Here is a 25,537-nt window from a genome sequence, read left to right as displayed (position 1 = left end):
GTCTGCAGAATTGAGTGCACCAGAGCTAAGTAAGGAAATAGATCATAATTACTTCTATGCTGTTCTTCAAAAAAAAAAAAAAAATAGTTGATGGTTACTGAAATTTTCTTTTTAAAGCTCTACTTGCACAGACAGACTATTTTCAATTAAAGAAAGAAAAGTATGTGTACATTAAGTTCCTCTCTGGTTCATAATTCAATGGTAATTGCTTGATGTGCTGAGCCAGCTTTAGGAAACTTTGCAATAGCATTTTGTAGCTCCTTGTGACGGGGACTAGAATTATTGGTTGTTGACGTGGCCATGTCTCTGGGCTTCCTTCATGGATTTCCAGCTTACTACAGACTTTCCCAAGAACAATATAAAATTATTCATGAGCCTTGGATATTATGCATACAGCTGATTATGAAAATGTATTAGTAACCTAATTGTGGAATTCCTCTGTTATACACCACAAATATATTTAAATAGGCCTTCAAAGACTCCAAGAATTAGAGCACGTTGAGGTTTTTTCCCCTTGTAGTTTGTTCAATTGCTGCTAATATTTTGTTTTAGTTGAATCAGAATATATCATAAACATATTTATATAAATATAAGGATATATGGTTGCCCAGATATATTTGTATGTTTATGTACAAATATACTTCTATCTCTCTGTATATTTAAGCAGAGAGAAAAATAAGACATACAAGATAAAAACATCTGCCTTTACTGTATTTTACCATATCCACAAATAATCTGGGCTGCATTGTCAATGAATTACTCATTTTTTCTCTCATAAAAGTTAACTTTACCCCATCGAACCTGATGTAAAATATTATAGAAAAAACTCACAGATCCCCTTGCATACATGATGTACATGCTAATATTTTCCCTATATCACTCATCCCAAGGATATTAAAATGTTTGGGTTTTGTTTATTTGGTTGTTTGTTTCAACATGTTCCAAAGGGCCACCCCTTTCCCACACATCACCACAAAGCCTTTCATGCTGCTTCCTCGACTCCTGGAGTGTCGTCCTTTTCTGCAGCACCAGGTCCTGTAGCCACGTAATGCCTTGATTTATAACTAGGTTGTAATCCAAATAGGAAACAGGTGGAATCACAACTGGGTATGGTGCCTTGGATATTAATGGCCTGGCTCAGCAGTGGAATTTCTAAAGCTGTATACACTTTTTTTGCCTTAATTATGCATTCATTAAAAGCTTTTATACCCAACAGAATAAAGTAAATATTTTTTGATCTCCATAGTGTGCTCCCAGACTGTAGATTTGCACAGCAGGGTCTTGATAATCTGAATAAATTGTATTTCCCCAAGGAGTTTATCTTTCAAAGAAGGTCATAAAGAAATGTAGCTCTTCCATCCTTAGATTTCTAATGTGCCTTTCAGCTATACGTAATGTAGAAGGGGAACCAGGGCATGTTTTGGTAACACATATTTGGTGATAGTCCAGTATAATGTCTCAACCTGTTCTCCTTTATCTCTGGTGAAGTCTTTCTTAAATACAAAAGAAATGAATGATTTTATATGACCGCTATGGTTTTTGCTGATAATTGAAGAAAAATTAAGACCACATTTGACATTCAGGTGTTTTCTTCCATTCACCCAGTCAGTGAATGAAATTCATGGAATATGCAAAGCTGTAGTTTAAGCACTGTTAACAGCATTTTAAAAAGAGTACAGTAATAAAATGAGAGCTACTGTATGCTGAGCACCTTCTACGTGGAAGACACTTTACATGTACTTTTGGGAATCCTTACTACAGATCACTTTTGCCCTTTTTTGGTTGAGAAAATTAGACTCCGGTTAGCCGTTGGCTGAGGCCATCCAGATGGGTCAGGCTCAGATCACGTGCTCTTCCCCACACCTCGAAACTGAGGATGCAGCCCGTTCCTGGTCACCACAACTGGAGACCTACTGAAAAAGACAGGGAAAAGATAAAACTATAAACCCAAATATATACGCACAACCAACTGAGCTTATTTTTCTGAGTCATCAAGAGTAAGATGGGAAAACACCTGATCTTGAAGAACAGCCTAAAAATAACATATGATTGTGAAATTTTAGGCGATAAATTTTCTCCCTCTCTTCGGGCTGCTGTATTTATTTCCAGCGAGGCTGCCACATTCATCTCCAGTGTGGCCAGCACTCTAGGAATGTACTTTAAAAATACTTTAATTAAGGGTGCCTGAGTGACTCAGTTGATTAAGCATCTGCCTTTGGCTTAGGTCATGTCCAGGGTCCTGGGATCGAGCCCCGCACTGGACTCCCTGCTCAGTAAGAAGCCTGCTTCTCCCTTTCCGTCCACTGCTCCCCTGCTGCTGGCGTTCTCTCACTCTCTCTCAAATAAATAAATAAAATCTTTTCTAAAAGTCTTAATTATTTAAATATTAAAATGCTTCATAAATGTATTCACTATTTAATAAAATATTAAAATATAAATATTTTAAGGAGCAGAAGAATGTATGTTTTGTTGTAAACTAAGAAATGAAAGCAATAGGAGTTGAATATTTAAAGGTCTGACATTCTTACCTACCCACTATCCATCAATCAGAATGAAGTAGCTGTAAAGACAGAGAGGAAGATCTACAGTACAGACACAAGCCTGTACCTTTATGCACAGCTGGGGAGAAAATTAGGTAACTACTGGCAAAGGGTTAAACAAAGGATACAAGTAACTCCTGTGATTAGAAGTAAGAAGCGGGGCAAGTCCTTCCATCTAGAATGGGCTGGCTTGATGGCTTCCTTAGGAAGTAGAATCTGATCTTGGCTGTCCCTCCCCTCTGCACCTTCCTGCCTCAGAAGGGGAAAAGTACATATAATACAGAACTTCCCTTTTCTTACAAGCTTTCTAAAGTCTGTTGAATCAAAGAGTCTTCGAATGCTTCACAAACAATATATATTTGGCAAACAGCTGGACATTTGAATATTTCTGGTTATCACTAAATGCCAAGAGAGATAAGGTTGCTATTCAACATTCTGGGAGGGGAAAAAACAAAACACAGAAACACCAAGATGTGAGGAGTCAGAAGACCCAAGATTCACTGTAGAAGCGGGGCCTGATTCCTGTGGCATCCCAAGTGGGCTTTCCACCATATTTATCAGTTATATGAAAAACCTGATGTGTACTTTGCATCAGGAGAGAATTACTTATGGTTAGATCAAATATTTGAGAGCACCTTTCTTAATTATAGGAGATCTGTTTATTTACCCGACAGTAGAATTATATCTATAAAAAACTGTCATTTCCTCTTTCCATTTGAAGAAATGGATGTGCTTTTTAAAAAAATGGCTTGCTTCTTAAAATCCGTAATCCAACAAATATTTTTCAGTTACAATATGTGATAAAGACATTATGATTGGCATTGTACAGGATATAAAGATTGTAAGATGCAAACCTATTTTTACTAGTTTACTAGAAATGTTTTTAGTGATTGAAAGATATGTGCATGAGTAGCTTAGAGACAAGGTAGTTGGTATGTTACAGGAAGCATTAGGATTCAGCCGGTGACAAGGGCTTCATATTTATTATATCTGACTTGGTACTTGGTCCCTATAAGAAGCCAACATAATGATTTAATTTAACTTGTAGTTAATATTGCTAAAAATCAAACCATACTAGTTTTATATGCAGAATGGGTATATCAAGCTGTTTGGGTTAGATTTAGGAGTAATTTTTTTTTTTTTTTTAATTCTTAACTTCCATAAGAAGGGTGGCTTTTCATTTCAGGGATTCTCAAAATATGATGTGAAGTCAACATTTTATAATAGAACTTCACGTTTCAAGTATGCTATTACATGATGGTCCTAGAAACTGCTATGTCTCCTGATCATCTTTATCTATAGTAATGTCGTGTAGTAATTTAGGTGATGTTTTGAAGGAGGGTATAACTGAAGGGCATTGATAATTGGATATGAAAGATCACAGCTTTAATAATGAAACACAGCATTGTTCAAATAGTCAAGTCTGTTGAATGTTATTACCAAGAAAAATCTGAAATCTTGTTCAATTTGGTCATTTTGGAGAGAGAAATTTAGGAAATCAAAATGGCATTACTTTTATTTTAACCTATAAAAAACTGTCATTTCCTCTTTGCAATTGAAGAAATGGATATGCTTTTTAAAAAGTGACTTGCTTTTTAAAATCCATAACCCAACAAATATTTTTCAGTTATTTTATTTTGGGAGAAGTTTTTTATTATCTGGAACACAAGTCAAGCTGTACAGGTTGCTGATGCTTATTTTTATCTCACAAGTCATTGATATACTCGGAACCTGATGAGGCAACAAGAGGCATCCGTGGTAGTAAGGCCATGTTTTGCATGGGTATCCTTAGTATTAAGTCAAAACCTATCCATCAGATTTCCAAATCTGATCATTTTAACAAGGGCTCCTAGATTTGGGAAAGAATATTTGTGGGGGAGATGTTGGGGCTAGTTTACAGTAGATGCAATCACGAGATGACAGATATTTTCTGTGTTCTGTATCATTCCTGGGCCAGGGTTGTGATTACACTGCAGAGCTAGATAGGCAAGAGGTTACTGACAGGGTAGGAGATGCACAGTTGTGGCTAAAACAAAGATAGACTGTATGTTAGAAATATGCATGATTGATTAGCAACTTGTGCCACAGCTGGCACACATCAAGACACATCTCTTGGCTGTGACATACATAAGCTGGGCTGTGGGTTATGTTCAGTGAATACGCAGACCCCAACTGTAAGGCTGCATACACATTTCTCTCCTTTGAATGCAAGGGACCTCAGCGATAGGCTTCAGTCTGCTCGGAATTTTAAAATAAAAGAAATCTTATGTGAACATGGGTCACTAATTATTAGTATTTGCTTATTTGAGATAGCTAATACATCAGCCAATGTCTATGCTACAGATGAGAAGAACCCCACCAGGGGACATAAGAAAGGCTGACATTCATCATTCTCTTGCTACGCCCCTGGCCTGGGAAGAGTGGTGGAAGGGCCACAAGTCTACCCACAGACCCCAGACTGTCCTGTTGCCTCCCACGCATGTCCTCACCACCTAATAATTTGCCTCAAAAACGCAATCACGGGGCGCGTGGGTGGCTCAGAGGGTTAAAGCCTCTGCCTTCGGCTCAGGTCATGATCCCAGGGTCCTGGGATCGAGCCCCGCATCGGGCTCTCTCCTTGTTGGGGAGCCTGCTTCCTCCTCTCTCTCTCTCTGCCTACTTGTGATCTCTCTCTGTCGAATAAATAAAATCTTAAAAAAAAAAAACAAACGCAATCACGTTTGAATATACCTCCAAATAAAACAGTATTTGTCTTTTTCATACCTTCTTGTCCCTACTACCTTCAGTAGTTAATCTGGGGAATAACCACTTTCATGACTTAATTAGGGGGCTGGACCACACAGAAAGAGTGAATTTGGGGAATATATAAGGTTTAAGAATTATTGCACTTGAAACACTAGTGTTTATTCCATAGCTAGTGTAGTATTGGGGACACATTTTATGGCTCTTCTTATGTTATTTAACTTGTCATCCACAGTATAAGAAACAAATAGAAGAGAAGAGAGAAGCCAAATAGCCCTAAACCAAAGGAAAATAAATACTATTCAAAAAGATTCCCCAAAGAACAACAATGTATGCACCATAATTCTGAATAGAAGCTAAATTTCAAGTGAGAAGCAGTGTGACAGAAATGAAACCTTTTTAGAAAAATAAAAAAGATTGTCCTTTTACTCAAGAGAGTTTCTTGTTGCTGAGCTATAATTTCCATTCAAAATCACTGCCTCTACCTGGGTGCTTGGATTTTGAAGTTATAGAATGTCGGAGAATGGTGACAGCCTCATAATTAGGACAAAGTATCATTTGCAAAGGTTCTTTGCTCTGAATAGCCAATTGATGGAGGAAATAATTCTCTCTTGGACTAAAAATGAAATTTTGGGTGGATTGATATATATATAGATAGATAGATAGATAGATAGATAGATAGATTTTTTTTTTTTCTCCCCACAGCAGAGCTGGTACATTGCACTCATCCATTAACACTTTCAACTTCAGTCATGATATGACCCGTTTTTCCACTTGGAAAACTGAATGACCACTGGCTTTGCCTTTGTGTATATGTGTAGGAAAGGCAGAAACAGAAGGGAAGTGAGGGAGGCCAATGAGGTATGAAAAATAGGCTGATTTGAATGATGTTCACAATTGGAAAGCCATGTTAGAAAGACATGGCATGTTCTGTTTTGCTTAAATTTAGGTAAAGAGAAAAAGCTCATGGACACTGTTTCATGTGCGTTCAGGACCTGCTCTCTGCTAGAGATCAGGGCCACAATGCAGTCCTTGGCACAGAGAGCTTAGATTTCGCAAAGGGAGGCTGATCTCTAATCCAAGGGCATTTAGAGTGACAAATGTTGTTACAAATCTGCAGAGGGCGGGATGGAGGCACAAAGAAGGAAGTTTAGCCTGAATCAGGGAAGCTGAAAAAAACGAAATGGGTTCATTCATCAAGCAAGTGTGTGTTGAACCACCCTACCGTGTGCCTAGCACTGTTTTAGGCAGCAGGGATAAACCAGTGAATAAAATAGTTCCTTCCTCCCATGGAACATACTTCTTGGGGCTTGGGGGACAAATACATTGTAACTAAGCATTAGGCAAATAAATGCAGAAGATTTACAGATAGTGATGAGTACCAAAATCAAATGGAGTAATGTGATGGAGGGTAACAGCGAGGATGGGGAGTGTGCTAATTTAGATAGGATGGTCACACAGAACAATGGAAACATGATCTTTCATCTGTAGGAATTCTGCATATATTGCTTCCTCTGTTCAGAAACTGGCTAGTCCTGGGAGGGGCAGGGCACCCCAAATGACAGAGCATCAGGAATACAGAAAATAAGAAAATATAGTTAATTCGTTTCCCGACCCTACCCTTTGCCAACATCCGCTCTTCTTTTAGCTATCAGCTCCATGTGGCTTCTCAGAAAAGCCTTTACTAACTTTCTACTCCATATCAAATCACCCATTATGGGCATTTTCAGCTCCATATTCTTCCCTTTGTAGCCTTTACCTCAATTATAATTTGTCATTTATTTGTAATACGTTTTGATCAATGGCTTACTCTTCCAACAGAGTATGTACTCTGTGAGGCCTGGGACTTGCCTATTTTTCCTCATCATTATATTGCCAATGCCTGATGTAGTCCTGGTACATGATGAGAATATGTAGCCCATAGAAATGGCTGAAGCCAAGCCAGAGTGGTGGGTGGGATTATTACCCTTCAGGCTGAGAAAATGATCAGGGTATAGATCACGGGAGGCCACGCAGTGTTACTGAGTTTTGACATTTAACCATAAGCAAATGGGTACTCATTAGTGGTTTCTCTCTCTCTCTCTCTTTTTTTTTTTTTAATTGAAGTATAGTTGGCATGTGGTTTTAAGTTAGTTTCAGGTGCACAACATTCTGATTCGACAGGTCTATGGTGTGCTATGCTTATCACAGTTGTAGCCACCATCTCTCCCCATAAACACTGATACAATACCATTGACTGTATTCCCTATGCCGTCTATTTTATCTCTGTGACTTACTCATTGTGTATCCTCCACTCCCCTCCACCCATTTTGCTCATCCTCTTAACCCTCTTTGCTCTGGCAAGCATCAGATTATTCTCTGTATTTATGGGTCTGTTTCTGCTTTTTGTTTGCTTAGTCATTTGTTTTGGTTTTAGATTCCACACAGAAGTGAAATCATATGATATTTGTCTTTATTGGACTTGTTTCACTCAGCATAACACCCTCTAGGTCATTCAAGTTGCTGCAAATGGCAAGATCTCATTTTTTTTTTATGGCTAAGTAATATTTCTGTGTGTGTGTGTGTACCCATCTTCTTTGTCTATTCATGATTGTTTCCGTATTTTGGATATTGTAAATAATGCTGCAGTAAACATAACTGCAGTAAACATAAGGATGTATATATCTTTTAAAATTAATATCCTCTGGGTTTTTTTTTAAGATTTTATTTATTTATTTGTCAGAGATTACAAGTAGGCAGAGAGGCAGGCAGAGAGAGAGAGAGGAGGAAGCAGGCTCCCCACTGAGCAGAGAGCCTGATGCGGGGCTTGATCCCAGGACCCTGGGATCATGACCTGAGCCAAAGGCAGAGGCTTTAACCCACCAAGCCACTGAGGTGCCCCACTTCTGGGCTTTTCCAGGAGAGGCAAATAAATACCTAGTAGTGGGATTACTGGATCATATGGCATTGCTATTTTTATGAGACTGACACGCTACCTACTGCACTAACGAGGCACCTGGCCTTGCTATTTTTAATTTTCTGAAGAACCTCCATACTGTTTTCCACAATGGTTGCACCAATTTTCACTCCCACCAGCTGTGCATGAATGTTCCCTTTTCTCCACATTCTTGCCAATACTTGTTATTTTTCGTCTTTTTGATAGTAGCCATTCTAACTGCTGTGCGGTGATGTATCATAATGGTTTTGATTTGCATTTTTCCAGAAGACTAGTGATGTTGAGAAGAAAAGATGTTGAGCATCTTTTCTTGTGACTGTTGGCCATCTGTGTGTCTTTTTTGGGGAAAATGTCTCTTGAGGTCTTCTGCCCATTTTTAAATCAGATTATTAGGGGTTTTGTTTGTTTTCAGTTGTATAAGTTCTTTATATATTTCGGATATTAACCCCTTATTGCATATATCGTTTGCACATATCTTCTCGTCAGTGGGTTACCTTCTCATTTTGTTGATGGTTTCCTTTACTGTGTGAGGTCCTTTTATTTTGGCATAATCCCAACAGTTTATTTGTTCTTCTGTTTCCTTTGCCTGAGAAGGCATATCTAGAAAAATATTGCTGAAGTCAATTATCAGACGTTTTTCTTTGTCTATGTTTTTCAATGTCTATGTTTTCTTTTTAGGAGTTTTATGCTTTCATGTCTCTGATTTGGACCTTTAATCCATTTTGAGTTTGCTTCTGTGTATGGTGTAAGAAAGTGTTTCAGTTTCATTCTTTCGCATGTAGCTGTCCAGTTTTCCCAACATTATTTATTGAAGACACTGTCTTTTCCCCATTGTATATTCTTGCCTCCTTTGTCATAGATCAATTCATTGTATAAGTGTGAGTTTATTTTAGAGCTCTTTATTCTGTATAAGTGTTCTATGTGTCTGTTTTTGTGCCAGTACTATCCTGTTTTGATTGCTATAGGTTTGTGTAGTATATCCTGAAATCTGGGCTTGTGATACCTCCAGCTTTGTTCTTAAGATTGCTTTTGCTTTTTGAAGTCCTTTGTAGTTCTGTATAAATTTTAGTATTATTTGTTCTAGTTCTGTGGAAAGCACAATTGGTATTTGGTAGGGATTTCATTGCATCTGTTAGATTGCTTTAGGTAATAGGGGCATTTTAACAAGATTAATTCTTCCACTTCTTGAGCATGGAGTGTCTTTCCATTTGTTGGTGTTGTTTTTGATTTCTTTCAACAGTGTTATATAGTTGTACAGGTCTCTCACTTCCTTGGTCAAGTTTTTCCTAGGTATTTTATTCTTTCTGGTACAATTGTAAATTGAGTTGTTTTCTTAATGATCTTTTGCCACTTTGTTATTAGTGCATAGAAACACATTTGATTTTTGTATATTAATTTTGTGTTTTGCAACTTCACTGATTTCATTTGTTACTTCTAGTAGTTTTTTGGTGGAATTTTTAAAGCTTTCTATGGGTGATATCATGTTATCTGCAAATACAGTGACAGAGTTCTCCATTACCAATTTGGATGACTTTTATTTCCTTTTCTTTTCTGGTTGCCATGGCTACAACTTCCAGTATTATGTTGAATAAAAGTGCAAAGAATGTACATTCCTCTCTTGCTCCTGATCTTAGAAGAAAACTCTCAATTTTTCACCACCATATATGATGTTAGCTGTGGGTTTATCATATATGGCCTTTATTATGTTGAGGTATGATCTCTCTAAACCTACTTTGTTGAGTTTTTATCATGAATGAATGAATGTAAAACTATATCAAATACTTATTCTTTATCTATTGAGACAGTCATATGATTTTTGTCCTTTGTTGATGTGTGTTGTATAATGTTTATTGAGTTGTGGATATTGAACCATCCTTGCATTCCAGGAATAAATCACACTTGATTGTGGTGAATGATCCTTTTAATGTATTGTTGAATGTGCATTGCTAATATTCATTGAAGATTTTTGCATTTTTGCTCATCTGGGGTATTGACTGTAATTCTCTCTCTCTCTCTCTCTTTTTTTTTTTTTTTTTTTGTAGTGCCTTTGTCTTATTTTCGTATCAGGACAATGATGGTCTTGTAGAATATATTTGAAACTTTCCTTCCTCTTTCATTTTTTGGAACAGTCTATGGAAAGTAATAATAACTCTTCTTTAAACATTTGGTAGAGGACGCCTGGTTGGCTTAGATGGTTGAGCATCTGCTTTCGGCTCAGGTCATGATCCCAGTGTCCTGGGATCAATTCCTGCATCAGGCTCCCCGCTCAATGGGGAGCCTGCTTCTTCCTCTGCCTGCTGCTCCCCCTGCTTGTGCCTGTGTTTTCTCTCTCTGACAAATAAGTAAATAAAATATTAAAAATAAATAAATAAATAAATGTTTGGTGGCATTTCTCTGTGAAGCTGTCTGGTCCTAGACTTTTGTTTGTTGTGAGTTATTGATTACCAATTCAGTTTCTTTACTAGTAACTGGTGTGTTGAGAGTTTCTATTACTTCCTGACTGAATTTTGAAAGATTATATGTTTCCAGGAATTTATCCATTTTTTCTAGTTTGTCCAACTTGTTAGTGTATAATTTTTTGTAATAGACTCTTATAATTCTTTATATTTCTGTGGTGTCAGTTGTTATATCTCTTTTCTTCCTCATTTATTTTGTCTTCTCTTTTTTTTTTCTTGATGAATCTGAGTATAGTTTAGTTAGTATTAATTATCTTGACAAATAACCAGCTTCTGGTTTCATTGATCTTTTTAAGTTTTTTTCATCTCTATTTCATTTCTGCTTCAATATTTATTATTTTCTTTTTTAGCTTCTTTAGGTGTAAGATTAGATTGTTTATTTGAGGTTTTTCTTGTTTCTTGAGGGAGGCCTTGTTGTGAGTTTTTAACAGATGATCAATACGGTCAGATTCTCATAAAAAGAGAGGTTTGAAAATTTGATACTGGAGGTAGAAATTTAGGACCCTGCTCTAGGAAGTCTGGATAGGAGATGATGAGGAACAGAGTAAGAACTGCTAAAGAGGAAGAGCAAACAGGATTTGGTGAATGACTGGTTATGAGGGAGGAATATGGGCCATGTTTTGAGATCCTGATGTGCATGGTTGGTTGTGGTCATCCAACCACAACCATTCCATACTGTGGAATATCCAAGAGAAATGTCCTCTTACATGTAGTTGGGAAAATGAATTCAGAGCTGAGAGAGGTATGGACTGCTTGTATAGAAAAGGAAGTCATTAACATATGATCAGTTTACAACTCAGCTGTATGTTTTTTTGTTTTGGCCATCCTTCTTTTCCCTGACTTAATGGTATAGGTTATTTATTACTTTTATATCTAAAGGGGACCACATTCTTCATTTTGACCTCCTTGCATCAATGTTGAATCAGGGTTTGTGGATGCCAAACAGCAATGCTCAAATATACTTTATTATTCCTTGCCTACCAAGTCTGATGTCTACTTTTCATGTGTCAAGTTGTGTGTGGTAAGAGCTTTTTATTCATTATCCCCATGATAACCCTGTGAGCTGGTTGAAATTTCTGTTTTGTAACTGAGGAACAATGGGAGGTTCACTGATTGAGAAAAGTCATGGACACTGGTAAGTGTTAGGGTTGGAATTGAACCAGGTTGACTTGATTGTATGCACGGCCTTTGCTCTTCACCAGGGTGGGTTACCTCCAAGTGCCTCTGTCTGCTGATGGTTTTTTTCTGCCCCTTAATACAATTATTCTTTACTTTTCTCTGATATAAAAAAGACTTTTTGAAAAAAGATCTAGAATATGTATATGAAAACATTAATAGTGATTATCTCTGCATGGTGATATATAAATGGTTTTGTTTTCTTTTCCATACTTTTCCTGAATTTATGGAATAAACATTTATTACTTTTTATAACTGGAAACATAATGGCACTATTTCTGTAACAGTGATTATTTTCTTCCATGCACATTATTGTAGCTGGGCGTTTAATGTAATTTTTTAAAAAGATTTTATTTACTTATTTGACAGAGACCACAAGCAGGCAGGGAGGCAGGCAGAGAGAGAGGGAGGTGGGCTCCCTGATGAGCAGAGAGCCTGATGTGGGGCTCGATCCCAGGATGCTGGGATCATGACCTGAGCTGAAGGCAGAGGCTTTAACCCACTGAGCCACCCAGGTGCCCCATTTTTTTTCTTTTTTCTTTTTCTTTTTTTTCACTTAATGTAATTTAACCATTGCTTCCCACCTCCCCACATCACATTATGAGAATCTCTAAAAGCAGCATTATTGGTATTATTTTGCTTGCACAAGGTCTTAGCCAAAAGGACAAGAAATGATGATATTGCTTAAAGCTCATAAAACGCCAACAAGAGGAATGCATGATTTAGCATCATGACCTCACTGAAGATGGTTTATCTTTTTTCCCTGATCTTTCTACTTTATACAGTTTAAACTACTGAGTAGCTAAGTATGCATGGCAAAGGGAGTGGAAACCTGTGACATGTATAGAAAGCACTGGAGATTTGGGGAAATTATGTTTGTTTGTTTGTTTGTTTTTTTCGGATTTTATTTATTTTTAGGGAGGAGGGTGGGGCAGAGGGAGAGGAAGAGTGAGAATCTTAAGCAGGCTCCACACCCATTTCAGGGCTCAGTCTCACAACCCTGAGATCATGACCCGAGCCCAAACCAAGCATCAGACCCCCAACTGACTGAGCCACCCAGGTGCCTGGGAAATTATGTTTTTAAGTAGAAGAGAAGAGAAATGAAAAGGCAAAGATAGGGAGTAAACTTTCAACTGATGTTTCTCTTGTAAAGGAATATATATCTCAGTTCATTTCCCTTTTGCTGTTCAGACAGACACTGACGCTTGTCCAATTAGCTTCTTAGTTCTCTACTAATATGAAATATTTGTTAGTTTGTATTTGGGGGTTATGTAAAATTAGACCCTTAGAAAATTAAAACATTTCAGAACTGGGGAAACAGGCATTCAGGCATTCATTGACTACCTTCAAAAGAAATGCAACAGAAAAGAAGCAAAATTAAGGTAGATTAATTCTCTGGTTCTCCATAGTTCTGAACCAGCCTAATTTTAAGCTGAAGGCATCTAATTGGAAGAAACCCAGTATCTCTCTACAAGGAAATAAAGATGCTTGATAAAGAATATTTGATTAAAAAAAAAGAATATTTGATTGCTTCTATGTAATTTGTTCCCAAATTTTTAGTTATACATACATCTTGGCAGGAGAACAACTGGAGATAAAAACATTTTTGCTGGGCTCCGCCTGTCTACCTTTAACTTTGCTGAGCTTAGCTGTTTCTGCTTATGCACATACTAAGTTATCTCCTTGCTGTGCTGCTGGGCACTGCCTCAGGACCTTGAGCCATGCCTTGGACATGTGCCTGGGGTATTTGAAAGGCACCGACACCACCTTGACCTCGCCCAGCATGCCTCTGGGGGCCTGCAGAGTAATTTACAGGGACGCCAAAGTTATATTCAGGACCCTGAGCAGTTAAACTTGCTTCATAGATGCACTGACCAGAAAGAACATTTATTCGTAGGAGTTGGTCCCAAAGTCCTTTATGGAAACAAGGGTGACATGTTCTTTACTCCCAGAATAAAATTTACCAATCCTAAAATGTAAGATTTGGAGAACAGTTTAAGCATTATCTGAAATAATTGGTGCTAGAGTTAAAAATCTTCAGTATTCCTTTGGTAAAATCTGCTGAATGGGAAGCCAGGATATATTGATTGAACGGCAGTGAGTGGACTCTTGCAATAGATTTTAGTGGTCATCTGTAGTAAATTTCATTTTAAAGCTAAGCGTTTATTCCTTTTCAGTTGTGTTGGCAAATAGAGCTATGAGGAGCCAGAATCTTATGCTGATTCCTGAAGTCATCTGGCTTGACTCCTGTTAGAATATAATTAAAGTGTCATCTCCCCTCCTAAGAAATGGAATCTAAAGTTAAAAAAAAAAATCAGGTAGCCATGATGATGGTGCAGCTGTTACTCAAAGAGCTGTTTTTACAATTTCTTTATTAACATTTTATTCTGGAGAACAGCACTGTCCTATAGAAACACAATGGGAGCCACATACGTCATTCTAAATTTTTTTTAGTAGTTGCATTAAAAAAAAAGTAGAAAGAAACAGGGGAAATTAATTATAATGACACAGTTAATCTACTGTATCCAGAAGAATATAATTTTAACATATAATCAATATAAAATTATTAATGAGATATATTACATTCTGTTTCTCTTCTTCCTGGCTTTTGGGGTACTTTAACACTTGGAGTACCTCTCAAATCAGACAAGCCATATTTTAAGTGCTCAGGAGCCGCTTGAGGCTAGGGGCTACCATGCTGGACACAGATTTAGAACGCAGTCCTTTAAACTTACAAATATTCTGGTAACAAAAACACTCAAATAGAATATAAATATTTTAGAAAGTGTTCTTAATATTCCTGGATGACTTGAAAAGGGGAAATGTGTTGAAAATTACTTAAATAGCTCAGTGGAATGAAATAGCTATCTGATGGTATTCTGCATTCCTTAAGCTGGTGGAAAATACTGCTCACATATTCAAATTTTCAAGTTAAAAATGGGGGAAAACAGGACATTTATTCTACTTGAAATAAGTTTGCTATCATCAAGTCTGTGTGCCCACTATGATTCTCGCAGAGTTAAAGAAAGTTTCCATGGGAGTCATGGCTCTCAGGAGGCATTATTTTAGAGCCATAGCTATGAACTTGAGAAGTGGTAGGGACAGGGAAAATCCTCCCAAAATGAGCATTGCTACAGGAACTCCTTGAATAAGAAGGAAGTATTGTCATTGGTTGTCTGAACATTTGAGGCTAACAAAAAATAAAGAATAATTATAAATTGTTCATCTTAAGTAGGTTCAATATAGAATTATTCCAGACAGGAATCTTTTCTGAGAGATTCCTTCATTTCCTGAGACCTTATGTGTAAAAAATCTGTGTTTTAATTTCATTAAGTCAGGATGGGTTCTTTTTACTCGAAGACATACTTCATTTGAAGTTTTGGAAAAAGAGGGGTCTATCTGATTTCTGTAGTTTGTGTCATCGAATCACAACTCTTACTTTACCTGCACGCACATTCTCTGTGGTTGAACAAACTTCTCGCTTGAGAGCTGTGAAATACAGAAAGGGTAAAAAAATCAATTTTCTTCATTGGTAAAATGTCTTTTGCAAAGTAACATTTTAGTCAGTGAAGCCAGAAACTCCTTTCAACCCCTTTATTAAGATGTCTTTAGGGCACCTGGGTGGCTCAGTTGGTTAAGCGTCTGCCTTCGGCTCAGGTCATGATCCTAGAGTTCTGGGATCAAGTTCAGCATGGGGCTCCTTGCACAGTGGGGAGTCTGCTTCTCTACCTCCCTCTCCCCCTCCCCCCACATGTGCTCTCATGCTCTCTTTTCCTCCCTCAAAATAAATAAAAATAAATTTAAAACTCTTAAAAAAAAAGATGTCTTTAAATATATGAGTTTTAAGAGGGACAAAGTAAGGAGAAATGATGAATTCTAGAACATGCAGTTCTCTGCCAAAGTCATAGTTATAGGATTTTTTTTTTTTTTTTTTTTTTTTTTTTTTTTACATTATCAGTGGAGTCCTATTTCCCCCACTCCTGTCATAAAACCTTAATGAATCAGTCTGAATTTCTTGCCTGCTCTTTCTTGGATTAATTTCTAAGAGATCTTTTTTTCCCCCCATTTTTATTTTTTTGGCACCCAGGAATTAAATAGCTTTAATTACTTGGATCTGTACAGACTTGCTGACCTCTTTAACCTCACTTTGCTGGAGAAGGCAGTGATCGATTTCTTAGTGAAACATCTCTCTGAGCTCCTGAAGAGTCGCCCAGAAGACGTTCTAATGCTTCCTTATTGTCTGCTCCAGGAGGTTCTGAAGAGCGACCGCCTGACCTCCCTGAGTGAAGCGCAGATCTGGCAGGTAAGGCGCTCTGTGTGGGTCTTCTTTTGGCAGGGAAAAGGCACGGAATGGTTAAAAGTTGAACAGCTGAGGAACAATGATAATTTTGTCTGGTTCGGTTCTCCTCTGGGTCAAAGGCAGAAGTCATGCTCCCTTGGTGGGCAAGTGATTGGAGAACACCAGCTCTCAGGGCTCGGAGGTCTCAGCCCCTGCTCGGCTTAACTCTAGCTGTCAGAGGTGTGGTTTCTCAGTCGCTCGCTGGGGCTTCCCAAAAACCTAAGGAGGAGTGGGGGGTTTACATCAGAAAGAGTCAAGAATTTCTTTTCTCCTAGTAAAGATAGTTTCTTAAACCGAATATGAGAAGATCGGATTGTTAAGCGCCATATATGCGTATTTAAGACCAATGGAAACAGAGTAGATTTTGGGCTTTCCTGTAAACAATTCAGAACCATTTTTTTGTAGCAGCTGAGAGCAGCTGGGACCTTAAATGAAATGAAGCTCTTCTTGCACTGCAGTGGAAAAATCTCCCCCTTTAGTTCATTCTGCATTCATTGCTATTTTCCTAAACCCTGCCTTTCTCCTGACGTAGCGTTCTTTCCAAACATCCTTGTCTAGGGGATGGAGGATGTTTTGTGTTTTCGAGTTGATTATTCCGTTTAAATCCTTTTCTGCTCATCCCCACTGCCTTTACTTGAACAATCCACATGGTGTCTTTGGGAAACAAAGCCCATCTTACCCCTTTCGTTTTACCTCGCCCACCTCCCTCTCTGAACACTGGCTCGCCATCTTGTTATACCTTCAAGATTTCAGGATCAATTTATTTATAGACGGAATACATGAGAGAAAAACAAATAAAATATACATTTTGTTTATATACTTTTTTATATACATGTTCATGCTATTTATATATGGAAGACAAGAGAAAATACAAAGTCATCTATCTGTTAGCTGATTGGACACTAAATTCCTGGTATTTTAGCAAGGGACATAGGGAGAGTACTCTAACTCTGGCCAGGACAGGCAGAGGTAGCTGTTAATTATCCAGCACCTGACTCTACTCACCGATAGTTTTCCTGGTGTCTTTCTCTCCCTTATTTCTCTCTTTGTATTACATTAATCAACAACTTCCTTCTTTACTGTTGCTCCCCCACTGAGGATAGGAGCTATGGTGCTGTGAGGGCCTTCCAGGACCCGGACTCTTCTTATTGACTAATTGTCACAGTGGGCTTGAAGGACAGTCGTTATCACTCCGTGTTTCAGATGAGCAAAATGGGGTTTCCGTGCCTTCCTGAGGGTTACAGAGCAGAGCTAGCCTACAGATCATGTCTGCAGACACCTGCCCTCATCTCTCCAGGATTCCATGCTGTCTTGACAAAGACAATGTAAGGAAAAAGAATAAGCCATACTTTTATTCTGTTTCTTAGGTATTTCTGATAATGTTTATTCAGGCAGAGCTCAAAAATTGGTAAGGATGAGTTGGGTTTTTTTTTTTTTTTTGAAGATTATATTTATTTATTTGACAGAGAGAGAGAGAGAGATCACAGGTAGGCAGAGCAGCAGGCAGAGAGAGAAGGGGAAGCAGGGAAGCTGCTGGCTCCCTACTGAGCAGAGAGCCCAATGCCGGTCTTAATTCCAGGATCCTGAGATCGTGACCTGAGCCGAAGGTAGAGGCTTCACCCACTGAGCCACCCAGGTGCCCCAGGATGAGTTTTTGGTATGAATTTTAGTTACCCGTGGTTCTCCCCTATAAATGCAAATCATCAACATTTTCTGGTCAATTCAAAATGGGAGATTGCCAAATTTTTCTTCACTTCCCAAAGGGAAAAAGAAAGACTTGGAATGAGTTCCACATTTAATTATTTCTAACCGAATTGAGATCTGAGCCAGTCATCCTTGTGGCTTCTATCTCTTTTTGTGGCATGGTTGAAGGAACTACCAGAGATGTAATGTGCAGATGTCTGAGTAACCAAAAAAAAAAAAAAATTCCATACTGTCCAGTTAAGAGTTATCATAATTGCCTCTCTAAAGGTTACTAAAATTATCATGTAGAATTTTAAAAACTGCTTTCTGCTGCAGGCAATATCTTTTTTGTACTTGGTCCTCAAGAAAGAATTACAAGACTCCCATAAATATGATCAATTTAGGCATTCAGCAGGCAATAAGAAACTGTTTTTGCTTTATCTTAGTAAATAAGTAATTCCCTCATACTCAACCCAATAGCGAAAAATTAAATCAGACCAGCTATATTGCCTCAAGTATAGTTAAGTTCATCATTTTTGCTGAGGTTATACTAGTAATGCAATATACCATGGAAGAATCTAATATTCAGCCCAGGGTGAAGATTGGGTATGCCAGAGGATTAGTGTCAGGGTGCTTTATAGGAGTGAATCTTGATGGACAGGCTGGAGACAGATCTACAGAATCTCATTAAATCGCTGAATTGTTCATTACGGAACGTTCTCACTGTAATAAAGTGCTCATTGACTTTGACAAATCCCCATCCCATGTCTTAAAGAAGAACAGTGAAGCAAGGGGTGGGAGAGGAGAAAGGAAATTGACACAAAGTAGGACAGGTAATAGAGAAGCGGATGGAGCGGTAGTGCTCTTTGATTAATATGTGCAACTAGTAACTTAAGGCGAGAGCCCAGTAAACACATGCACACGCACCCGCACACACACACGTGCGCACATGTTTTACACATATGCTTCTTCCACTGTCAATTGATAATATAATCTGGGACCTCCCCTTTCTTTTGGTAAAAGGTCTCATTTTCATTATTTACCAGATTTCACGCAGTCTGTCTCTGAAGATGTCATAAGAACCTTCCAATTATTCTCACGGAACAAACTCTGTCTGTCTTTCTCCTGCTGTCCCTTTTCCACTTCCTTTCCTGATAAAATGTGCTGCAGGCTGTGGTAACCAGTCTGTGTGGAATCCCCCAAGATTACGCCTTATATCTGTTCTTTTTTTTTTCTTCCCCCATCTGACCTTTTGAACTTTAAGTCTCTTTTCTCACAGAGGGCTTCTTCATCCCCATAAACGGTTTTTTCCTCCCTTCCTTGGCCTGAAACTACTTGGCCTGTTAGGTAACTTCTCTTTACATTCATAGGGTAACATAGAGACTTGCGCTGTATACACACGTTAATGTATAAGGGCACTGAAGTCCCCTCAGAAAAATGCTTTTTAAAAAAATTCAGTTGAATTCAGCTTAACGATTTAGTCTGATGTTTCAAGGCCAGTGATTTCTAGGTTCCAGATGAAAGACACCAAATTTGTTATGGGGCTCAAAGAAACAGGAGACTAAAAATGAGCAAATCAGTTGGAGAGGAAACATGAGCATGAGGTCACATACATTCGTGACCTGGCAAATCTCCACCAGTTTTATTTGGCTTTCGGGTCTTAGCTCTAACATAGGACTTTGGTTTCAGTAAGGTCTTGTTAAATTTTTCCTGTTAGATTCAACATAGAGTTTCAGACTTCTGAGCTGGGGTCCTGCTGTAAAACTTGAGTGAAAAATGAAACCATTCCATACCACTCCCCTCTATAGGGTCTGTTTTCATTTTCATAGGAAGTTCTGGCTAATCCAGTTTTTTCCTAAAGAAAATGCATTCTCTGCCTCTTCTACCCTGGATTCTCTTTTACCAGAATGAAGGCTCAGAGATCACTTTTCATGGGAGTGGAAAAAGACCAAGTATGATGTAAATTCTTAACATTTGTTAGCACACGGAGAAGATGTGGTTCTCCATCCATCACCATTTGTGAGCACCTAGGAAATGCCCCAAACCATGCTGGAGTGTGGAAGGCCAAGTATATGTTTGTTAACTTGGTTTTCCTCTCCCATGCTTCACCCCAAATAGGAAGAAACCTTATGATTTTTTAAAAAAATATATTTATTTATTTACCCATTCATTTATTTATTTTTAGAAAGAGAAAAGAAAAAATAGGGGGAATAGCAGAAGGAGAGGAAGAGAGAAACTCAAGCAGAACTCCATGCTGAGTGCAGAGCCCAACACAGAACTTTGTCTCACAACCCTGAGATCATGACCTGAGCTGAAATCAAAATTCAGACACTTAACTGACTGAGCCACCTAGGTGCCCCTGATTTTAAACCATGAGTTCAGTTCTCTGGATTATTATTTCATCTCTGAAACAAGAAGGATATTTTAAAATGGATAAAGATAGTAGGTGGAAATAAAAGTGACGGTTTCTTGAGCCCCTATTATGTACTATGTATGGTGTTAGAATCTAGATCCTGGGGTAAAAAGCTTTCCAGAAATATTCTACTATTGGGTTAGAGAGATTTAGTTTAGTTTTATCTCTGAATGTGGAGAACTTTGTTTTTTCCTCAATTTATTAATTTATTTACTGATGCTGTTTTCAGTGAGGAGGACTTACTATAAGAATGATATATACATCAATGCTTTCTGTCATTATTAGCCTAGGGTTGATGGCCCCTCCTTTTGTATTTTAACCAAACAATTCAGTGATCACATCACTGATGTTAAATAGGATCAGATCTCAGCAGGGACAGTCTCTTTTACCCAGGTCATGTTCGACTTTAGAATGGTAAGAGGAATGAGTCCCCTGATTTGGGGTTGGGGGTATTCATGTTTACATTTGTCTTTGACTGTGTGCCCCCAGAGGCAGAGGTTGTGCCTGTATGTTTGCACTGAATACGGCCTTGGTCTCTTGCTCTCTATAAATAATAAATAAAAACAATAATGTGGAGTTTTCATATTAAAATGTGTTGAATATTAAAATGTATCGAATGGATAAGAATACATCCTACTATTCCTGGGCTGTGTTTATTCTAGGAATTGGTAGACAAAATGAATTTGGCCTTTTATCTTATTTCTTTAAATTTTTATTTATTTATTTTTGAAGTAGGCTCCATACCCAGCACGGAGCCCAACACAAGCTCGAACTCATGACCCTGAGATCGAGACCTGAGCTGAGATTAAGAGTCGGCTGCTTACGTGACTGAGCCACCCAGGCGCCGCCCCTGAGTTTGGCTTTTTAGAACTGCATGTTTCCTTATATTTTTGTTGGAAATTTGGTTCCACAAGTCATATTGTTAGTAACACATTTACTTTATATCTCTAGAGACGCGAGCCACACATTGTTTAGAGTACTCAACAACCTCAGATGCCGTGTGTTTTTGACAAGCCCCTTCCAGGCTTTTATCTATACCACAAAACCACCCACTTACAGTTTGATTTAGAAGGAATCCCAGAAGGTGAGCCCAAACAAAAAGCGACTATCCCTTTCTGGTTAGAAAGTAGACACACTAGTGATATACACAGCTTTCATCTTTTATCTCTTACTTTATAAATTGACCCAGACGTACTTCTGGCCAGGGAGAAACAAGGACTTTGAACAGCACTCTGTGTTAAAACAGTACTGCCGTAATACTTCGTATTTGAATATCATATCACAATTTCAAGAATGCTTCTGCGTTTATCATTGCTTTGTTGTCCTGGGGTGCAAATGGAAAAAACAGACGTAACAAGGCTAGAGATCAAATTCATGTCTTCTAATCTTGGGCCCTTCCTGCTTTGGTCCATAGCTTCTAAATTCAGAGCGGAAACTCAAAAGAACTTGGGAGTGATGGACACAGAGGTGTATCAAATTAACTCTGTGGCTAATTTTATATATATATATACATATATATATATATTTATTTATTTATTTATTTATTTGACAGAGAGAGAGAGAGAGAGAGAGAGATCACAAGTAGGCAGAGAGGCAGGCAGAGAGAGAGAGGGGGAAGTAGGCTCCCTGCTGAGCAGAGAACCCGACGAGGGGCTTGATCCCAGGACCCTGAGACCATGACCTGAGCCGAAGGCAGAGGCTTTAACCCTCTGAGCCACCCAGGTGCCCCTTATTTTTTTTTTTTTTTAAGATTTTATTTATTTATTTGTCAGAGAGAGAGTGAGTGAGAACACAAGCTGGGGGAGGGGAAGAGGCATAGGGAGGAGCAGACTCCCGGCTGAGCAGGGAGCCCGATGTGGGGCTCGATTCCACGACCCTGGGATCGTGACCTGAGTCACGGGCAGACGCTTCACCAACTGAGCCACCCAGGCATCCCTCCTGTTATTTTAAAAGAATTTTGCAAGGGCTGGACCATTCATGTTTTCTGTTGTGGTTCCCAGAGAGTGAAAGGATAGTGGCCAAGCCTGCCTCCCCCATGTCTGTGCTGTGTTGTTGGTTCTGACTCTGTGGCACGCACCTCCTTCCTCCCTACATTTATTTCAAATACTGTTGAGTGTCTGCCCCGCCCGGTCGTGGGCTACTGAGTCCTACTTTTGCCTGCTATGTAGTGGGTTTGGGCGGTCCGAGTGGAAAGGACTGACGTGGCCCTGCTTTCATGAATCTTACAGTCTGATGTGAAGCTTCCCACCGGCTACTCTTTCCTACCATGCTTGATTCCTTCCCAGTTGGGGACAGACCTGTGCCGAATAATGTGCTAATTTGGGGCTTGTTGACATGATCTGGGTACAATGGAAAATGAAATGCTTTTGTTTGGGCATTTCAACACGACGTAGCATCCCTTTCCCTTTTCCTCACTCTTTTCTTCATTGTTAATTCTTGTTCATTGTCCCTACATGCTAAACTGCTTTGCAAACCTCTATCAGTTAGGGTTGTGCAGTGCAGACCTCGAAGAGATCAGACTGAGTGGGTATCTGGTCATTTAATGTCTGGTGGGTGGGCGGTCATTTAATCAGAAAATTCTGTGAGTAGCATTCTCATTGGTAACTAGAACTGGAATAATGCTGCGGCCTGAAAACACTTATCCCCAGACGAGACTATAATCTTTCCTTATATTCCCACCCTTCCTCAATTCAATGTCATATACTCATGAGGCATTACTTTTTTTTTCAGATAGGTACTTTCTGGGTATCTTCATGGTATCCCACTTTATTTTTTTACTTCCCTTTCCTTAACCTAATTAGATGTGTACCATTTCTCGATTTTCTTCCTGAAACATCTGGCACTCCCTCCCTGCTACATATGGTCTTCACTCCAAATGGAAGGAGGATATCTCCCTTTCCTTCTTCTTCTTCTTCTTCTTCTTCTTCTCCTTCTCCTTCTTCTCCTTCTCCTTCTTCTTCTCCTTCTTCTTCTTCTCCTCCTTCTTCTTCTTCTTCAATTGCAGTATATTCTTTTTTTTTAATTCGTTTATTTTTTTATTAACATATAATGTATTATTAGCCCCAGGGGTACAGGCCTGTGAATCGCCAGGTTTGCACTTCACAGAACTCACCATAGCACATACTTTCCCCAGTGTCCACAATCCAACCACCCTCTTCCTACACCCCTCCCCCAGGAACCCTCAGTTTGTTTTGTGAGATTAAAAGTCTCTCATGGTTTGTCCCCCTCTGATCCCATCTTGTTTCATTGATTCCTTTCCTACCCCCCAAAACTCCCCACGTTGTCTCTCAGCTTCCTCCAATCAGGGAGCTCTCCGCTTCCTTCTTACAGGTCTTAGGGAGGAGAACAAACCGTGGCTCCTTCGAATCCCAAATAGTGCTGTGCCCTGAGGAGGTTTTATCTTCCAAGGGCCCCCAGCTGGACACTGAGCAGAACTGCTAGTTCAGGGCTGGGTGCTCCAAGCTTCCGGAGGTGTATTTAGTCATTTGTCCTGAGGTACAGGCAGCTAATTCCCCAGGAGGACACATTCCAGAGGAGCTTGACTGGTGGCCTTGCCGTTCTCTGCCTGGGCCGTGCGCCTTTGCAAGATGCCTGACACTTTCATTTCAGAGGGACTTTGCTTCAGCTAATCCTCAGCACTAGAGCTGTGTGTTGTCAAGTAGCTGTGAGGGGCAGTGATTATCAGAAATTACAGGAGACCTAACTTGTATTTGTGCGCTGCTGTTCTCATGAGGTAATCGGGGGTTTTTGTCCTTTTTTTTTTTTTTTTTTAAATGAGCACAACAGAACAACAAGGTGATTTATGAGATATGACATATTTATGTTCTCCGCTTCTAATTTTCACTGTGATTCATGTTGTTTCCACACTGATACTTTGTTGTTGCTGCTGTGCGAAGGAAAAAGGTGGCTGGAGAATATTACTTCTGCATTGGTGGCCTGCAGTAATATTTGCTGCTACCTGGGTTATCAGGGATTTAAAAATAAAACCCAACTCTAAGCTATATATGAGGTAGAAACCCTGAGGCTAGGCACAGAAGTTCATTAATAATAGCAACAATAACTATTCTTTACAATCCCAGAAAGCTTCATATTTTAAAAACATTTTTCCATACATAATTTCATTTGAGTCTGTCTTCAGCCTGTTAATGTTGAGAAAGCAAATATTACCCAAATTTTAACAAGTCAGGAAACTAAAGCTCACAGAGGGCAAGGGATTGACTCACTTCACAGTGTATGTTCAACGGAGGTTGCACTGTATGCTCTTGAAATATATCAGATCCCTAAGAAAACAGAAACTCAAAGCACCTGACTTGTCTTTTCATACGTTGAAGAGGTTCTATTTATCTATAATGAGTAATCTAGCAGTATACATTTCCTAGTAAATTACCAGTTTTCATCTTCACCTGTTGAACGGCTTTGTGGAAAGTCGCAAACAGGACTCCGATAAAAGCAGTAAGAGAAATTGTAGCCAAGGGTGTTTCTTTATCAGAGCCTGGAAAATTGGGGCTCTAGGTGGTTTGATGAAGAGAAGTGACTGGAGAATTGTGGCTGAGTCAGGGAGCCCCCTTGCATTCCTTCAAGGCACAGGTGATGAAGTAGGAAGCACGAAGAGAAGTCCCATAAGGGAGGATCACTTTAAAATCCCATCAAGGGATTTAAATCGGTTTGAAAGAGAACCTGGAGCACCATTATTTTTGCTGCAGCCGTACAGACTGTGGTGGGAAGTCTGCAGGCTGTTGGAAATTGGATGGAATGAATGGAAATGAGTAATCATGATATTTTTATTTTATGAACAACACGTTGAAAACTTAGAAATTTAAGTAGCAGAAATTGACAGTTGGGTGATGACTTAAATATGAGGCTTAAGAGAAAAGGAGAGAAAAGTTAATTTTTATTGGACTTGATAAATGTTAGTCTCTTTCCAGAAGAAAGGAGTCTTTGACCCATATCCTGCATCCCAGATTATTTCTATGGGATTCCTTATTGGGCCAGTTGAATATCTAGAGGCTTCGGAAACCATAGAGATTTCCCATTCTGGGCATTCTAAGGGATAAGATCTAAAATTAACCATGGAGTGGCTCAGAGGCTCCAAAATTATTTATATTCGAAAGAGATGTAGATGCCTTGACATTGATTGTTGAATACTGATATTCCTACCCACTGCTTCTCCTGCTCCTGCCTCCAGAACTTTAGCTTCAAGTAAAAATAAAGAACACCTCAACTTGGCACATCCAGAGGAGAAGGGTGTCCTTT

General features: G+C 38.9%; 1 protein-coding gene across 13 annotated transcripts in view; it reads left to right on the top strand.

Moving 5' to 3' along the window:
• KLHL32 (kelch like family member 32) overlaps positions 1 to 25,537 on the top strand; it is a 245,785-nt gene that overhangs the window by 135,148 nt on the left and 85,100 nt on the right. For 7 of the 13 annotated variants that reach the window (XR_014312142.1, XM_082731897.1, XM_082731893.1 and 4 more), the window contains one exon: positions 15,937 to 16,152. The exons of 2 other annotated variants lie outside the window; for them this stretch is intronic. Coding sequence is in view for 7 of the 11 variants with exons in the window: in XM_082731897.1 (XP_082588023.1) it covers positions 15,937 to 16,152 (216 nt within the window). In the remaining 4 variants the exon portion in view is untranslated. Of the gene's footprint in view, positions 1 to 15,936; positions 16,153 to 25,537 lie in introns of those variants that run through there. 4 more of the 13 variants (XM_082731900.1, XM_082731899.1, XM_082731896.1 and 1 more) reach the window with 2 other exon arrangements.

Source organism: Mustela nivalis, assembly GCF_964662115.1.
Source record: "Mustela nivalis genome assembly, chromosome: 5".
Lineage (NCBI taxonomy): Eukaryota > Metazoa > Chordata > Mammalia > Carnivora > Mustelidae > Mustela > Mustela nivalis.
Note: the sequence above shows the minus strand (reverse complement) of the source record. Positions and strands in the feature narration are given on the sequence as shown.